This window comes from Ipomoea triloba, chromosome 1 (assembly GCF_003576645.1).
Source record: "Ipomoea triloba cultivar NCNSP0323 chromosome 1, ASM357664v1".
NCBI lineage: Eukaryota > Viridiplantae > Streptophyta > Magnoliopsida > Solanales > Convolvulaceae > Ipomoea > Ipomoea triloba.
The window spans coordinates 19650783-19668890 of record NC_044916.1 but is presented as its reverse complement, the minus strand read 5'-3'; the positions used below and the strand labels follow the sequence as shown (position 1 = coordinate 19668890).

Genomic DNA, 18108 nt, shown 5'->3' with positions numbered 1-18108 from the left:
ACTTGTGATTCTGAGATGATTCTTGAAGCAAGTTAGGTTGTATGAGTTGGTTGGTGGTATGCTTGGTGGTGCAGGGAGGAAGTATGATCAGTTGCAATGCTTGGAAGGTGAATTGTCCTTGATAATTGCTTGAGGACAAGTAAAAGTTCTAGTGTGGGGGAGTTGATACATATGATTTTATACTATTATTTGCCCCATAATTCAGTTGGCTTTGTTGCTTATTTCATTTACCTTGATGAATTTGAGACTCGTTTGTGCATTACATTCGCTTAATTTTAGTTTATTCACGAACGAGCTGAGGAGCAAATGAAGGATTTTTTATCATCTTGGACAAGTTTTCGAAGCATAGGAATCTACCCAAGGTCGGAAAGGAGCAACGGAGCACGAAAGGAGTCAGAAGACAACCAGAAGAGGCACCACCCGACCGTGAGGTTGCCCGTGACCCTGCTGCTGTCCAGTATTTATTAACGCGTTCAGCTGTCTTTTTGGGTATTTCGAGCCCTAGTTTAGTTCAGTACATTTTTCCTTCTCTTTAGAGTTTTCCATAGCATAGATTAGCACCGTTTTACATACTTGAATACGTTTGCGAGCTTGGAATCGAGGTTTTGGATTGGATTTACTCTTCGAGATTGTTAGTAAAGTTCTTCCTTTTAATTCTTTAATTTCTCATATTTATTGCTATGATTTCAATGGTTAATTCTTGTTTTGCTTTGTTTCCTTTAATAATGAGTGAGTAGTTCATTTATGGGTTTAGATTAGGGATCTATGCTAGTCTTGATGTTCAATTTGTGATTATTGCATAAAGAGATTAAATTATTTACCTAGGGTTTATGTTGAATTGGGGATTAATTTCTACTTGTTATTAATTGGTGGCCACAATTGATTGCTAGTTTCTAAGAGGGATTCATTACAACGAAAGTTGGGTGAAGACCTCGAGCCTTACCAATTTCAACATAATTTTCCCTACTATGAGAATAGGTGTAATTTGGGGGCTTACAATGCTTAGGTGCTTAAGACTATGATTGATGCATCACGAAAGTGGGGCAATCCTAGCCTAATTCTATTTATTGATTACGAAAGTAACTAAATTGAATTCTTGTGTGCATTGCCCATAAATCCCTAGGTTAATCCTTGTCTTCCTAATTCTGAGTTGTAAGAACATCAAGATTGCAATACCCCTAATCTGACCCATTTCTTTATCATACAATTTAATCATTAGTCAATTTATTTTTCTTTAATTTCCCTATTTAGTTATCATTCACTTGGATTCTAGTTTATTCAACTGCTCTAGTGTCTAGGATTTCTTAATTTACACAATTACGTGCCATAGCTCTAATCCTCAGCGAAACGAGAAGACAAGAAAATGAAAAAAGATGATGTTGAGAAAAATTGAGAAAAAAGTGTTGAAAAAGATGATGAAAAGAGAAGAAGAAAAGAAAAGAAAGATGAATACAAGTTTGAAGTTTGTTTTGAAAGATGTGCTTAACCCCTACTACATTAGAGTGTTGCGTGTTCTAAATTGTAAAATTGCTCATTTATTCATAGTTTTCATATCTCTTCTAACCTCAATTGTGAACAAGTGTGAAGTTCTCTCCTTTGTTTTATTCCCATGCCCCTTCTTTGTTAGCCGTTCACCCTTAGCCACATTACAAGCTTAATAAGAGACCTATTTGATCTTAGCATGCAATAATCTTGGAGTTGAACTAGTGGGAGTATGAAGGGCAAGCTTATGGGATCTTATTAAAAGCAAAGTTTTGCATAATCTCAACTTAGCATTTGTGCACACTAGATTCTCACACACTTTAATGGCTTTGGTGCTTGGTTATTGGCTTGGGAACGGAACTTGTGTGCCAAGCTAAGGTGATTCTTGAAACAAGTTGTGTTGTAGCAAGTTGGATTGTGGTATGATAGGTTGTGCAACGTGGGAGTACGATCAATTTCATTGCAAAGATGGTGATTTATTTCTTGTCTTTGCTTGAAGACAAGCAAAGGTTTAAGTGTAGGGGAGTTGATAAGTGCTCATTTATCTATATTTTCCTCCCTTTCACTATGCTATTTTTCTTATAGATCATTCCAAATTTAAAGAGATTGGAACTAATTTGTGGTTATTTTGCAAGGATTTTGGTTTGGAAAGCATTGGAAGCAAAAACAATGATTTTCATGCATTTTGGATGCATTTGGAGTCAATGAGAGTCAAGGAGAAGCCATGGAGATGGGTGCAACACTTCCAAGGGAGCCTAAGAGTTGTATTTTCAATGGTATTGGTCATTTGGGCAAACTAAAACAAAAGAGAAGCAAAAAGTCAAGGTGTTGACATTTCTGAACGTCGACGTCTTAGTGATTGGACGATATCTCGGCCTATAAATATTCAAATTGAGTGATTCTTTATGCCATTGGAACGAAGACTCAAAGGTATACAACTATCATGAAGATATTAAAGCTTAAAAAGGTAGACAAAGGGGTCAAAATCGTCCAAACTTACAGATTTCGTCCAAATCTGCCACTGTTCAGTATGTTGACCATATATCGGCCTAGGAATGTCCAAATGAGATGATTTTTGCGCCATTGGAAAGACAACTTGAAGAGCTACAACTTTGATGAGTACCACAAAGGCTAATGAAATTATTTTGAGGGTGAAAAATAACCTAGAAGTCAAAGTAGTTGCACAGAATTTTGAGAATTGCACTGTATATCGCACAAAAGCATACGGCCACCCATACGGCCGTATGGCACCTGCTCTGCTCAGTATTTAAGCTCGTTTTGAGCATTTTGAACTCAATTTTGACCCATGGTTGAAACCTAGACACTCCCATTCACTTCCTTTCATATTTTTAGGTTAGATTAGGCTTAGATCTATGTCTTTTAACACTTCTGGAGCTTGTAATCTTGGATTTGAAGCTTGGATTTCAAGATTCTTCCACCCATTTCAATAGAGAAGCTTTCTTTCCCTTACCTCTTTTCTTTATCAAGATTTATGCTTATTACTTGTGCTTTTGTGTTCTTTATGCTATTTAATCATGAGTAGTTAGTTTATGAGCTTGAATTAGGGTTGTATTATCTATTTTGATGCTTGTTATGTGATTATTGCATAAAGGGGATGAACACCCATTTAGGGTTATTAAGTTTGAATTGAGTTTATTTCTATCTTTCAATAATTAGTGTACAATTATTGTTGTTTGTCTTTGGAAAGTCTTCCATTACAATGGGAATTGGATGGGAGACTTGAGCCAACCCAATCTCAAACTCATTTTCTCTTCTATGGAAATAGGGGTAGATTTGGGGCTAAAATAGCTTTTGCTCTTCAAGAACTTGGGTTGATTCACCATGGGAATGGGGCAACCTTTGTTCTAATCCTTGTGGAAACTTGGATTTATTAGTGCTAGCCTCTAGAACCTAGGTAAAATGTTCTTCCCCCAAACTTAAGTGTTAAAGCATCTAGATGGTAATGCCCCTAACTTGAGTCCTATTTCTTTATTTTGTATTTATCTATTGTTTATACATGTTTGTTCTACCTCGTTGTCGTTTGCTTAGTTTCTTATTGATTTCCTTGTGCTAGTGCCTAGTTTTGTGATTGCATATTGTGTGCCATAACCCCCAATCCTCAGCGAAACGACATTTCACACACGTACACTCACCATCACTCATTTTTGTTACTACATCAACGATGGATCATGAATCTGGACAGATGATGTCTCGATCATTAGAGTTTGTTAGATTTATCCTACCTTCACCACTATAAATAGTGGTTTCATTTTGCATGAAAGAGAGCTCTTAGAATCTACATTAGATAACCATAAGCCTTTCTTTTAAGATCAAAATACATACAAGTCCTTCATTATTGAAAAACAAGCTATTTAAGTTCAGAGGCCCTTCAGCAAGGAACTAGGACGATTCGGCATACTTCAGTAGATAAGCCCTTCTTTTAAGATCAAGATACATATAAGCCCTTCATTGAAGAACAAGCCACTTAACTTCAGAGGCCCTTCAGCAAAGAACGAGGACGATTCGGATGATACTTGCCATAGCCGCCTTGCGAAATCTGGCAGTTCATCAAATGGATGTGAAAACAGCTTTCTTAATGGCGAGTTAGATGAAGAAATCTATATGGAACAACCTGAAGGGTTCGTTGTTCCGGGCCAAGAAAAGAAAGTCTGTAAGTTGGTTAAATCGCTATATGGTTTAAAGCAAGCGCCTAAGCAGTGGCACAAGAAGTTTGACCATGCGATGTTAACCAATGGATTTAAAATAAACGAAAGTGACAAATGTGTCTATGTTAAGGAAACCATAGACGGGTATGTCATCCTTTGTTTGTACGTAGATGATATACTCATCGTTGGTAGTAATGATCGGATGATCAAGTCTACCAAAAACATGTTAAACGCGAGATTTGACATGAAGGATATGGGTTTGGCTGATTTGATCCTCGGGATTAAAATCATTAGGAGACCAGATAGTCTCGTGTTGAGTCAATCTCATTATATTGATAAAATCCTTGCAAAATTCAACAAGGATGATAATCACGTGGCTAGGACACCATTTGATACAAACGTTTTACTATCCAAGAATCACGGAGAGTGTATTTCTCAAGTAGAATACGCTCGGATTATTGGTAGTTTAATGTATCTAATGAGCTGTACTAGGCCAGATATTGCCTTTGCGGTTAGTAAACTTAGTAGATATACGAGTAACCCCGGTGATATGCACTGGAAGGCAATTGTGAGGGTTATGAGATACCTAAGGGATACTCGTAACTATACACTGCACTATACGGGATATCCTGTTGTACTTGAAGGGTATAGTGATGCTAACTGGATATCTGATATTAAGGACTCTAAGTCCACGAGTGGCTACGTGTTTACACTAGCTAGTGCAGCTGTTGCATGGAAATCCTCTAAGCAAACCGTGATAGCTAGATCCACGATGGAATCTGAGCTGATAGCCTTGGACAAATGTTGTGAAGAGGCTGAATGGCTACGCCATTTTCTAGAGGATATTCCTAATTGGGAACGACCTGTACCTCCAATATGTGTGCATTGCGATAGTCAAGCCACACTTGGGAGAGTACGAAGTCATATGTATAATGGTAAGTCTAGACATATACGTCGTAGACATAACACCATTAGACAACTTCTCTCAACTGGTGTTGTCTCGGTTGACTACGTAAAGTCAAAAGACAACATATCGGATCCGTTAACCAAAGGGTTAAGTAGAGAGTTGACCGAGAAGTTGACACGAGGAATGGGTTTGAAGCCCTCGGTATAAGTTCTATAGTGGATACCCAACCTAGCTGGCACCTAGGTTCAATGGGACAACTAAATTATGGAACGTAGCGTGTCACTGTGGGGGTCTCGGACTCCCTACCACTCCTCGTTAGAACAGTGGCTCCCGCACGAGGTTAGCACGTTGATGCTTTAATGATTCGAATGTCAGTTGACATGTGTGAGTATGCGGGATACTCGGAAAAGAATCACCTATGTGAGAGAGAAGTGAGGGTCGCTTCAAAGGAGAATTGAACTGGGCTCAATTCTTTAGAAACTCTTGCAGAACCAGGAACGGTGACCCACGACCAAAATGGGCACACTCATGAGAATAGAACAAGGTTGGAAGGTTCCTGTGTGAGATATGTCATCGTCTACACAAACGGCAGTCGGTTCAAAGACATCGCGTTCTACCGCACAGCCAGTAGAATAAATATATCTTCACGAGGGAAGGTTCAAAGGGTAACACCTACCTATCCTATGCAGGGATCGACCGGTGAACACAAGTTGTTTCCGATTTCAAAACAACCCCGAAAATCAAATTTCATTCATGTGGGGGATTGTTGGAAAATAGCTTAAAAATGGAAATTTAAGTGGCTATTTTGTTGTACAAATTAATGTGGGGTCCACTTCCGATTTGGTTCGGGTCAAAGTGGATTCGGGTTCTTCGTAGTTAGACGAAGAGAATGATATATTGTACGCACAAAACGGATAATGGGTGAATGAGAAATTGGTTCTCAAAGTTGACCCATTTGAGTTGGAAAAATTGAGGGAAAGCTTTAGAATAAGGCTTTGTCCCACATTGGTTTGGAAAGGGAATTTGCACCACTATTTATACAAGTGCCTTTCTTAGGCTTAGTGAATTGTATAGCATAGAGGCTCTCTCTCGCGCGCAGGGGGGGGGGTGCAAATCAAATCCCAGAATGAGTTCGAAAAGGCTTGAACTCGTGTGCGCCGGCACCTGCGGGCACGAATGTCGTTTGGAAAATTGGGTGGCCTTGCGGGCTAAGTTATGCCAAATTTTTCGAGACTTTTTCCAACACAAAGCCAAATCCTAGTCCATCCGTGTAATCTGAACACCTCGGTGTAACTCCTCGCCTCGGGTAGTGACCGTTCAAGTCTTGATTCATCTGTTACGGAATTAATACCGGGTTAATTCCAATTTTTATTATCTGAATCAATTCTCAGGTAGTGGTCGACCGTTACAGGGGTTACAAGGCTGAGTTTATGATCAGATTAAGTGCCTTAATTAAATGCTATTAATCTAGCAACTCCTATATAAGTTGGTGGTAGAAGCAGCAGATTTACACACAACGAAATACAATTTTCTCTCTCGAAAATCTGCTTCTACTCCCTTCTTAGCATACTGTGTTCAGCTCTTGTTCTTGTTCTTGTTCGCTGGGTTTCAAAGTTTGAGTGCTCAAACTAGAAATCGAAGCTTGTTTTATCCTGGGAAACCTAGGCTACAACGCTCCTAGCACCGTGGGAGGTAGCAAATAAGGTTTTAAGGACAGTGTAGTGAGTACACGACTCAAGCTTACCCTTGTCCAAAAATTCCTTTTGTATTTTTGTGCTTGTTATTTTCTGGAAATATTATTTTCGTAATATATTTCCTAACATTAATTATATTCATTACGTTTTTCATTGTCTTCTTTTTACACTATCTTGTAATTAAATACTCCGTATCAAAGTTATAATACAAAATAATGTTATATATTTATTTACCAAGTATTCTATTAATAACATAGAAAAAATTTTAAAATAATAATTTGAAGCAAATCATATTAACTACTTGGGGAGTAATCAACCTCTCATATATTATCTTACATTCATATACTTTGAATTACATATTTAAATAAACAAATTCAGCATTCAATTGCATATGTATAAACATCTCCTATATAATCTTATATTGATATACCTTGAAATACTTATTTAAAAATAAACATTGGGCATTATCCTATTCACGCAACGTAGTGGTGCATTTTACAAATTATCCTAAACATCTCCTATTTTAACACACGTAGTGGTGCATTTTAATACGTAGAATGGTGCATATTTTAGCACATGTTTTCTAAAATGTGTAAATAGTGCATGTTTATAATCTGACATAAGGCACGTTGTGGTGCATTTTAATACGCAGAATGATTCGTTTTATTACGTATGTTGATGAATTTTATCTGAATATGTGCATTTGGTTATAATGTGAAATGGTGTGTTTTATCTGTCATCTGGTGCATTTTAGTACATAGAATGGTGTGTATTGTAATTTGTAACACATATATATTGCGCGTTGATTTGATGACTTACTGTTATCTAATGGCTGAAAGCTGCACGGTTACACCTAAGAAGCAGGCCACACTTGAACTCAACTATATATATATATATATATTTGGGCATTACAAAAATAAAAAAAAATCAATTGACACTAAATAATGTAACATAATAAAAAATAGAAGTTTTAATATAACAAATCTTGGGCCAATATATAATTACATTTGTTAAAAAAATTTATGGGCCAAACCTATCCCATTGCTACAGCCATTTACCCAAAGTCTATTCACACTTTTGGATGGAAAATTTTGTGGCATTGGATTTAGCTTTATTATACATAAAGATAAAGATAAAGACTATATCTAAGTGTTGAAAGCAAATAAATGATTGGGTCAAGAGAAGATATAAACTAAAATGAATTATTGTTGGAAATTTTCAAAAATAATTTGCATATGTGATTTTTTTTTTTTGGAAGGTAATCGTAGCTATTCCATTAATTCATAACATAAAACGTTTACATCAATGATCAATGAAATGGTAAACCATTCCTTACAGTCAGACATAGAAACAACTTTTCTAACTATGCTATAGAAAACTCGAATCGCAGACTGTTTCATAACTATGAAGCTATGTTCCTTCAGGGAGCTTAAAGCTTCATCAAAGATCTGGGTCTTCGTCATCATTCTTTTTTGCTCGCCCAGGATAAGATCAACACTTGTCGAAACCAAACTAAACAATTTATGCTAATGAAAATGAAAAGCTCGTGAAAGTAACGAGAAGAAAAATGCTCGTGAAACTAACGAGAGGAAAACACAATAATAAAGAAAATAAAAAGTGGGTAAAGTCAAAGTAGGGTTGGGAGTTCAAGACTACCAACACAAACCCCAATACCTACCTACTATTATTTTATTCAAAGGGGAAGAAGAAGATCTGTGGCGGTGGTCGGAGGCGGACGGAGCTGCGACGGTGGTCGGGGCGGAAGAAGAGCGAGAACAAACATAGAAGGTGATCAAAACCGCCGACTCAAAGCTCCATTAGAGCTCCGGCCGGAGGCCAGCGGTGGAAGCCGAAGTTGAGCAGAGAAAGGCGTTTGGTTTTAGAGAGAAAAAAAATTTGCATATGTGATTTTGTTTTATATATTCTCTTTTAAGTTAATAAATACTTATTCAATAAACAAATCACATTTAACAAATATGTACAAAATTTATTGCATACTTTGCATATTTTCTTAATTAACTAAGTTAGCAAATACTTTGTCATTCCCAATTTATTTGTCTTACTTTCCTTGAAGATGAGTAATTTAATAAATAAATAATACTTTTAACTAATAAATATTAAAAATGAAAAATGTTAGGAACTCTTTTGTACTTAGATTTTGATGATACCAAACTTAGGAGTTTAGACCCCCAATTTCGTCTGTTAGGACAATTCTTCAGGTTAAACGAACCGATGGCAGAATCGCTAGGCAGAAGAGTGATAAATATGTACTCAAAGATGTCAACTCGTCATACTTCTCTTGAGCCAAGTTGATAGACCTCATCTATTCTGCATCAAGGATGAATCATGAAGATCGAGACTTGAAGACATGAAGATTAGAATACAAAAGTCCAAGAGATTAACAAAAGATCGAACCATGGAAGGATCTACCTCTTGATAATTATCAAGGCCGAATGATAAAGAACAATCATTCGAGGAGTTATGGGGCGAATGATAAAGTCAATCATTAGTAGTTTACCACCAAAGGCTCGAGTCGTAACACGATTCGATAGGACAAGCCAAAAACATTCTCTGAGCAATCTATAGTCCGAAGCCTTAAAGTGTGGATGATTTGTCATGGAGATACCGAGTCTTAGGAACAGATCCCAAGGTCAAAAGTTTTTATTAAATGACATGTCCTTTTGTGCAGAATTATAGGACAAAAATTATACACACATTTAAGGCTAAAACGACTAGAAAGTACTAATACCCACATAGACTCAATACACATCAATTCATACACACTAATCAAAAGAAGTTTGAAATTTTGTCTTCCCTCCAACGAGACAAAATTTCTCACCTATAAATAATCATTCTCCATTAGAAGGAGGTGTTGGTCATTCTAAGAGCTTACAAGTTCTCAAAATTTACAAGTTGCAAGCAATCAGTGTTTAAGAAGAAAGAGAAATTTCAAAGTTCAAATCTATCTCAAAGAAATCTTGAGTTGCTTCAAAATTCACATCCAGAATCATCCTAACAAAAATTTCAGTTAGAGAAAAGAAGAAACCATTTCTTTTATTTACACTCTCTACTTTGTGAAAGTAGAAAGAGGCGGAGTAGACTTGAAGAGTTGAAAAACATGTGATGCAAGTTTGTTGTCCAGCTTTGTGATCAAGGAGGCAGACTTGGTGGTGTTATTGTACTAAAAGGAGATTAGTGCAATCCTTCACGAGTTGTTAAGAAATGTGGACTAGACTTCGTTAATAGCCAAACCACTATAAAAATTATTTCTCTCTGTTTACTTGCTTTATAACCACTATAAAAATCATTTCTCTCTGTTTACTTACTTGCTTTATATTTTGGTTGCATTGTATGTACTTCATCGGCCAAACTTTATCACTTTTAGTAAATAGACAAGCGTACAAAGTCAAATTAAAAGAATCTAAACTTTTCAGTTGCAAATTATCACTTTTAGGGTGTTTCAAAGGCATGCAAATCAAGAAGTATCTAACCCAATGGGGTAACTCAAGTAGTAAGTGAGTCTCTCTTTGTGGAGAAGAATTTCGAGAGAACCTAGGTATGATTCTCACAAGTGACGATTCTTCTTGGGCCAACTCCCGTCTATTAGTATCTAGTGTGCGCTTATATTCACCTCATCATCAATATGCCTCACAAAATAGTTTTGATCATAAAAGTTAGTTGTTGTGTACAAAATTGTTTCCAATAAATACATTCTTAGAAATATAACACATCAAACATCCTCTAAAATTTTAAACATATATAGTTAAAGTAATAAGGTTCGACAAATGATATTTTTTTGGGTACGTCATAATAAGAGAATGCCTCTCAAACCTCTATCTCACTCTTTGCACAGCAACACCTGCAACGCTTGAAGAAGATCACAAATGGAGATCGGGTGGTTTCCTTCAAAAATGCCATCCCCTAATTACCATTATGCCCAAGGTTTGCCAAATAATCAACACAAGCACTCTCCCTCAACATGGGGGAATTTTTGCTCAAGTCTTCGACAAATGATGTTATAATTGTAAAGATCATAAAGTTAATGTCACTCTGTGTTCACTTCCTTGTCCCATTTGTGTGGCAATAGAAATCAACAAAGCAACTTGAAATAATAACCCCTTTTTTGGCAAAACGTGAAATAATAACTTAATAAGCAATCACAAGAGGTCAGCTACACAAGCCTGCTTTTTCATTTTTTGGTATACATAAAGAAGAAAAAAAACAAAGTCCAATCAAATAAAAATCGCATAAAACTAAATCGCGTTACACAAGTGAAAATCTCGAGTACTTCCTGACTTCAACACATTATCAAACGTGAACACCCAAGAACACAAATCAACAACATGAAATAGATGAAGAGTTTTAATTCAACAAACCCCTGAAATCTCTAATTTACACAAAGCTGTTAACAGACAGGCAAATGAACACTGCTGTAGTATTACCAAGAGGGGGAAAAAAAACACTCCAAAAAGCTCTCTCATTCATGTACTGGAAAACTTTCAGATCTTAGTGGCAAAGTTAATGCCGTCCTTTGCCAATTCTTCCAAGCTGAGAGCAGGAGGCTGAGCCCTTGCCATTTTAGCAATAGCCTTGTTCTCTTCGGGTGTCCCGCTCTCCAAGAATGCGCCGATAACCTTCCCATTGTGGATCCAGTACTGTCCAAACTTGTGGTTGGCAGATGTTGGGTCATTGTCCCCAAACAGCACTGTTTCGCCTACATTGTCACCATAGAACTGCCACGACAAATCAAAGGCGCGGGAGTAGAAGTATGGAAGATAGTCATACTCTTCAATGGAGGTCCCTTTTTCGCTTGCATATATTGCCTGCACCGAGTAGCAGTGATGAGAATTTTGCCTCACTTTAAAGGTAGAGCATAGACAAGGCCCAGTTCTACAATTTAAAACCGGTTTTTGTAGTTGTAAAGATATCAGAACTGAGAATCACTTGAAGGAGAATTTCTAGGTAAATGATGATATTTCTTTCTAAAGGATATGGTAGCTATCAACCACAGAGGTTAAGAGAAAATTTATAAGTTGGATTTACAAACACAAAGCTTTACCATCTTAGAAATTTGACAGCATTCAGAGGGAAAATGATAGAAAATATTTTAGGTTTCATCTAATATTCACAAACATTAACACTGGAAATTGATTGATAGTGTGTTAAGACATTTATCATTAGGTAAAAAAATACTGAGTAGAGATATTGGATACCTTTACAGCCTGTTCTGCAGATTTGCGAGCATGATCAACATGTTCAACTCTTCTGATTTCATTGTATAACTTCAGCGGGAAAGTTGCAACATCACCAACAGCATATACATTCGGAACATTTGTCTTGAAGAAACTATCAGTCTGCACTCAAAAGTCCTCAAACATAAGACCATTAATCCGCAAATTCAAAACATAAAAGTTTTACTACAATGGAAGAAAGAATCTGCAAATTTAAATGGTACATGGTTGGTTCTATAAACATTTATTTCAAGCCTCGTAACAGAGAAGAAGGGAATAAACGAGGATTTTTACACACCTTAATTCCGCCTTTCTCCTCCTCAACTTGCCCTTTAAACAAAGCAGTAAGAGGTCTTCCTCCAACACCTACAACAACAATGTCTGCTTCCAATACCCTACCGTCCTTCAGTTTAACTTCCTTCACCTGAGCAAAGGGAAGAAAGAACACTAATAAGTTTATAGCAAGACTTTCCAGGTCAAAGAAATAATAATTCAGATGTGCTCACTACATACCTCCCCATTAGGATGGGTTTCAAATCCAGATGCTACAGTACCCTTGAGGATTTTTATTCCCTTGTTCTGATAATATCCTTCATAGAAATTGGCAATTCCAGCTGTGAAAAGCCTAGGCACTGAAAAAAACCAACATGAGACCATTGCTAATTAACTTGAGAATCATGGATTTCCACTCTTTTTAACGATAACACATGATTTCAGGAAAGTAAATGTCATGCGGAGGAAAAAAAAAAGTACTATAGCTGTTTACTTACTGCACCATGGTTCTGGGTATACCATAGTGACATCTATATTGTTCATTTTGAGCACAGCACTAAGCTCAAGACCAATGTACCCTCCACCAACAATAACAGCCTTCCCTTCTTTCTTTTCCTTTATTGCTTCCACAAGCTTATCAGCATCATTAATATCTCTCAAGTAGAAGATGTTTTTAGCATCAGCACCTTGCACACCAAAATCTGACAATCTTATAACCTAAACATACAAAAATGGAAAGTCCATGTAATGGGCTAAGACAAAAGTGGATAAGAAAAGGTAGCAAAATCCTTTAATGCAATACTCACTGTTGAACCAGTTGCAATAACCAGTACTTCATATGTGAATGATTCCCCTGCTGCACTAACAAGTTTCTTGGAAGCAAGATCAACTTTAACAATCTCCGTACCCAGGATCAATGAAATACCTGTGACAACAAAGACAAGCTTTCTTGAGACATTTTTCATTTATGTACAACCAATGTTATTAACTGTCCAAAAGAACAATGAGAAAGTTGAAGTGCAAAATCCTGGGTACAGAAATTAGATTATAATTGCACTTTCAAAAGGAAAAATTAGATTATAATTATAATGTTGGTCTCTAGGGTGGGAGGAATCAACACTACCTTTCTCTGTGTACCACTCAGGAAGCAATTTTTCCCCTCCACTTCCAACACATACATGAAAGCCTGGGAGTCTAGCAGCTCCTGGAGAAGATAAAAATGAGTAAGACACAAACAACGAATATTTGAAACCACAGAATCTCTATTCCCCTGCACAAAGAAATATTTGAACTAGGCAAAAAAGATGAAGAATATATAGAGAAACCAGGTTACACTAAGATATATATTTAGTGAATTACTAGGTCTATAATTGATCATTCATCAAAATGAGGACTACCTTCAGGAAAGAGGTAAGCCTTGCTAAGGGCTGGACGTTCATATGGAGCGACCTGAAAAGGAAACACATATTCTCTTATACATCAAAGTTCTCTAGAATGACAATGGCTAATTTCAACAACTAAGAAAATGTTTTTGGACATAATGAATGGGAAGGAGTCAAGTATGATAATTAAGAAATACATAGTCCAGAGATAGAGAGGATGGGGCAGCCATTAACAATATTTCATGAACCTAACAAAAAGAAAGCTAACTGTTAAGGAAAACTGCAGAGGTTAAAATGCTATTTTCTTTTTCTCAATTGATAGAACATTTCTAGTAACTTTTTTCTATGTTTTCTTATCTAACAGAACTAGAAGAAAATCTACAGTATCATTGAGGATCAAATGCTATTTAATTCTATTTTAGGCCAAGACAGGATAATATTGTGTGTGTGTGTCAATAAAAAAAAAAAGGAACTCTTTCCCTTCTTATAAAAAGTCAATCCCAACAACAGTCTGATAGTAATTTAGAATTAAAAATCATGTACTGTAGTAAGAAGGGGACCAATAATAAAATGGCATACCGCCTCTTTGGAAATAAGAGCTAGCTCTCCAGGCTGAACTCCCTGATTGGCAAACTCCCTAGCAGCATAACCCTGAAAGACAGCAAATATTTATCAATTAACAATGAGGCCATCAACAGATCCTTAACATAAGAGGAATGGGATTTTACCGCAACTCAAAGGAAAATATGCACTAAAACTTGCATGATAACACATTGACTTGGTAGTGAATTCATTGTCCAACTAGCCTCATTTTACATTTTGACAAGATCAAAACAATGCATATAATACTATAGATATATTTATACACCAATGACCAACTCCAAATTAGCATCTGTCTAATTCTAGTCATGGTTTACAAGCCAAGGCAACTAATCAAAAGGACAAAAACCATTTTTTTAGTATCACAAACATATGAAAAAACAACCAAGGATGTAATTAAGTTGTACTCAAAATTTGTTGTTAGTTATGTACATATTTGCAAAAATTTAAAATTCATATTACTAAAATAAAATAAAAAGAAAGAGTCAATATATAAATGCAATAATATAATTATCTAAATAGAAAAATAAATGTGTAAAATTACAATTCACAAAAGTATAAAACCCTTTTTTTATTCCCAATTCTTTTTGGTTTCTCCAAATCCCCAATTCTCTGTCCCTTACAAAGAGGGAAAACAAAAATTAGCCTACAAAAGTGCACAAATTGAGAAAGCACAAGCTCAAACTCAAAGCTAATCCCCCTTTTTTCCTAAATTTGTGCTTGTGTACAGTGTTTTATATATACTTTGTTGTGATTTTATTTGTAAATTATATATTAAATTTGTGTAATGAGGATAAAAATATAACCAAAAGTTTAAATGATGCCAAGGACTTTGTAGTCTAGTGGCATAAGTGTAAAACTCTTTGTATATACTTTACTTGCTGAAATTTCATCAAAATGAACACTTCTATTATTGAGAATATTTATATTTATATTTGTATATATTACGGAGTATATTATAATATAATATTAAAATAACTAAATTGACACCAATAATTTCAAACTTTGGGAACATCCTTGTGAACAATCTAAGTACCTAAAAATTAAAATGTTGTAAATTCAGTTAATATGGTTCAAAATGGTGTGAACTCAAGCTTTTAGTAAATGTGAATATAACATCTTTAGTATTACTTAAATAGTTAAATACTCTGTACTAGGGAAAAAAATACTTGTTGATCTCATTCACACAAGACTCTAGTCAATGAAAAACTGAGAACACAGTTAAACACATAAACTTCAAAATCTTCCACAAAATTGAACTGGATCACAACTGTGTTGAGTAAAATTTGAGACTTTGACAAAGGGTACCAAGGATATAATAAGTAGAAGGTTGAATATATATTTTAGGCACGCAAATTTTTAAGCTTCCCTTAAAGTTTCTAACCTACCCTCTACACAAGCAACAAGGGTTAGAAAATTGAACTTCTGGGTTACAAGGACTAAACAATCAACATATATATGTTGCTTTTGAAAGTTAATCACAAAGATATTTGGGCTACAGAGTTTGTCTAGAAGTATTCTAGATCACAGTGCTGCAAACACCTAAAGAGAATAGGGCAAGAAGATTGGGTTTCATCAATCTGAATTTTACGTTCAAACTCCAAACAAAACTAACTTTTGAAATATTGACACCTTGCACAGTAGGGACTATGCTGTCCAATCCTCCAAGGTGAGGACAAAAGGGCACTTTCTTCGTTTAGCACTTTGCAAGGTAATGATCATGCCATGCTAGGTGCCAAAAGTACATTACCTATCTCTAAATCTCCCTTCAATGTTTATTAACAGTCTGCCCCAGATGCACCTTGCATAACACACACCATCCCATCCAAATATTCAATTATTTACAAAACACTAATTGACTACATGCTTATCAAAGAATCAAGCGTGATCTTATGAGCTATATTTCTCTAATATAAATTTATAGTTTCGAGACAAATCAATCCATCCACACATTTCCAAAAAAAAAAAAAAAAATCTAAAGACAAAAAAGCAGTAGCTTAAATCAAACAATCTATCGGTGAGAGTGGAGTGATACTTACAGCAGCAACACCGCCACCGAGGATCACGTACTTGAAAGATTTCTCGGCCATGGCTTAGCCTCCGATTCACTGAGTCAAAAGAACAAACAACTTCTCCACACTTGAGGGAAAAAGGAAAGTTGGAAACGTAGGATGGGAAATGCATACGATGAATGTGGACGGGTATTTATATAGTGGATCTCTGAAGATGGTGATTGGTTGACCGGAAAGGAGAAACTGCAATCAGTCTGCACACGTGGCTTACCATCTACCGTCCAATCTGTTGACTGAGCCCTTCTTTTATTGCCAAGTGGAAATTCACGGTAATATCGATAATATGCAAAGATTTATTTACTAATAGCAGAAATCTATATCTATCTATACTATATATATAAAAGCAATAATATAAGATATTAATTATAATTGGTTATAATTCGTTATTAGTAATTATGGTAATTATTATTATGATAGAATTCATTATTATTATGATAGAATGTTAGAATATGGTAATAAATCATTATTAGTAATATGGTAATGGTAATTACTATGGCAGAATTTATTTTTATTAGGATAGAATAATAATTATTTGTCAAGTCTCAATAATAATTTTGTTTCGATTATACTAATTTTTATGTAATATTTTACACTATGTTGTTGGAATAAAAATGGGTAATACTTATTTACATGCAATAAAAATGGGTAATATTTATATATAAATGAAGATTGTCTTCCAAAAAACTACACGAAGATCACATTCATAAAGTCATCGTCTATTAGTAGAATATTAAATCAAGAATATGAGATCAAATATTATTAGAATTGAAAATTAAATCAAGAATTTACAAATGTAGTTCCGGTTTAGCCAATTATTAATTTTCTACACGGTAATACCTAATTAATATAAGGTAATAACATAGCAATTAAGCTCCTAAGATATATTAATATCTATTCTTTTATTTGCTTACAGAATAATTTGTATTAAATTAGTTTGTTAATTAAATTGTTACAAGTTAATATTACCATATTACTTTTATTTTATACAGAGTGATACATAATAATTATTTTGTAATACCATATGTAAGATAACCATACATAATTGTACATGGTAATATTTATATATACACGAATATCAACATGCATAAAATCATCATCTATTAGTAGACAATTAAATCAATAATATGAGATATTATTGAAATTGAAATAGCTAGATAGCAGTTTTCTACGTGTAATAATTGTAATATCTATTAATTATATTTGGTAAGAACATACTATGGAATTTACTGTAAATTAATTATAATTGGTAAAAAAAATGTTAATACAAGCAACTTTGAAATAGCTATGGGAATATAATATCTATGGAATTGAATTTTAATACACGAAAGAGAAATGACGACCAAGATGAGAAGGAGGAGCTTTAGTCATTGGTCATTGTTGCCGAAATTTCCCTAGAGGGACTCAAGTGTTTGGCCGTTTGACGATGACGAAGAGTGGATAACATCCTCTAGGAGATTTTAAAACATCTAAAGTTTTGTTTGTTGAATATTCTAAATGTGGTTCTGTCCAAATCTGTTGAATATTCTAATTTTGCAGTCTATATATCACTCTATCACATCCTAAAAATAAAAAAAAAATTAAAAAAATTAGTAGTTCATCAACAATATTCGTAAATTCACGTATATTTTTTCTATTCAACATACCTATGCCATTCACTTATAATATTATGTCATCTAAACTAAAATCCTCTCCTTCAACTTTTCCGCACAAACTAATATTATTAATTAATTCGTAAAAAAATTAGTAAAGTTTAACTGTTAACACCATTTTATTTACCAAATTCTGATAATAATAAAATCAT

The 18108-nt window shown here is 35.0% G+C and overlaps 1 protein-coding gene across 1 annotated transcript; it reads right to left on the bottom strand.

The window, feature by feature from the left end:
- Positions 1 to 10971: 10971 nt before the first annotated feature.
- On the bottom strand, positions 10972 to 16406 carry LOC115998870 (monodehydroascorbate reductase-like). The gene is made up of 10 exons (XM_031238533.1): positions 16275 to 16406; positions 14215 to 14286; positions 13651 to 13702; positions 13377 to 13457; positions 13060 to 13178; positions 12751 to 12970; positions 12494 to 12612; positions 12279 to 12404; positions 11963 to 12103; positions 10972 to 11572 (listed from the first exon to the last, which is right to left on the bottom strand). The coding sequence occupies exons 1-10, from the start codon at positions 16323 to 16325 to the stop codon at positions 11249 to 11251; spliced, it is 1305 nt and encodes a 434-aa protein (XP_031094393.1). The 5' UTR covers positions 16326 to 16406; the 3' UTR covers positions 10972 to 11248.
- Positions 16407 to 18108: the final 1702 nt, after the last annotated feature.

What these genes read in the sequence shown, in the direction of transcription:
- LOC115998870 (XM_031238533.1), bottom strand. Translation starts at nt 16,325, where the DNA reads ATGGCCGAGAAATCTTTCAAGTACGTGATCCTCGGTGGCGGTGTTGCT. An exon ending in CTCTTATTTCCAAAGAGGCG is followed by an intron (nt 13,703 to 14,214) that starts GTATGCCATTTT and finishes TTTCCTTTTCAG; the next exon opens with GTCGCTCCATATGAACGTCC. An exon ending in TGAGTGGTACACAGAGAAAG is followed by an intron (nt 13,179 to 13,376) that starts GTAGTGTTGATT and finishes TTGTTGTCACAG; the next exon opens with GTATTTCATTGATCCTGGGT.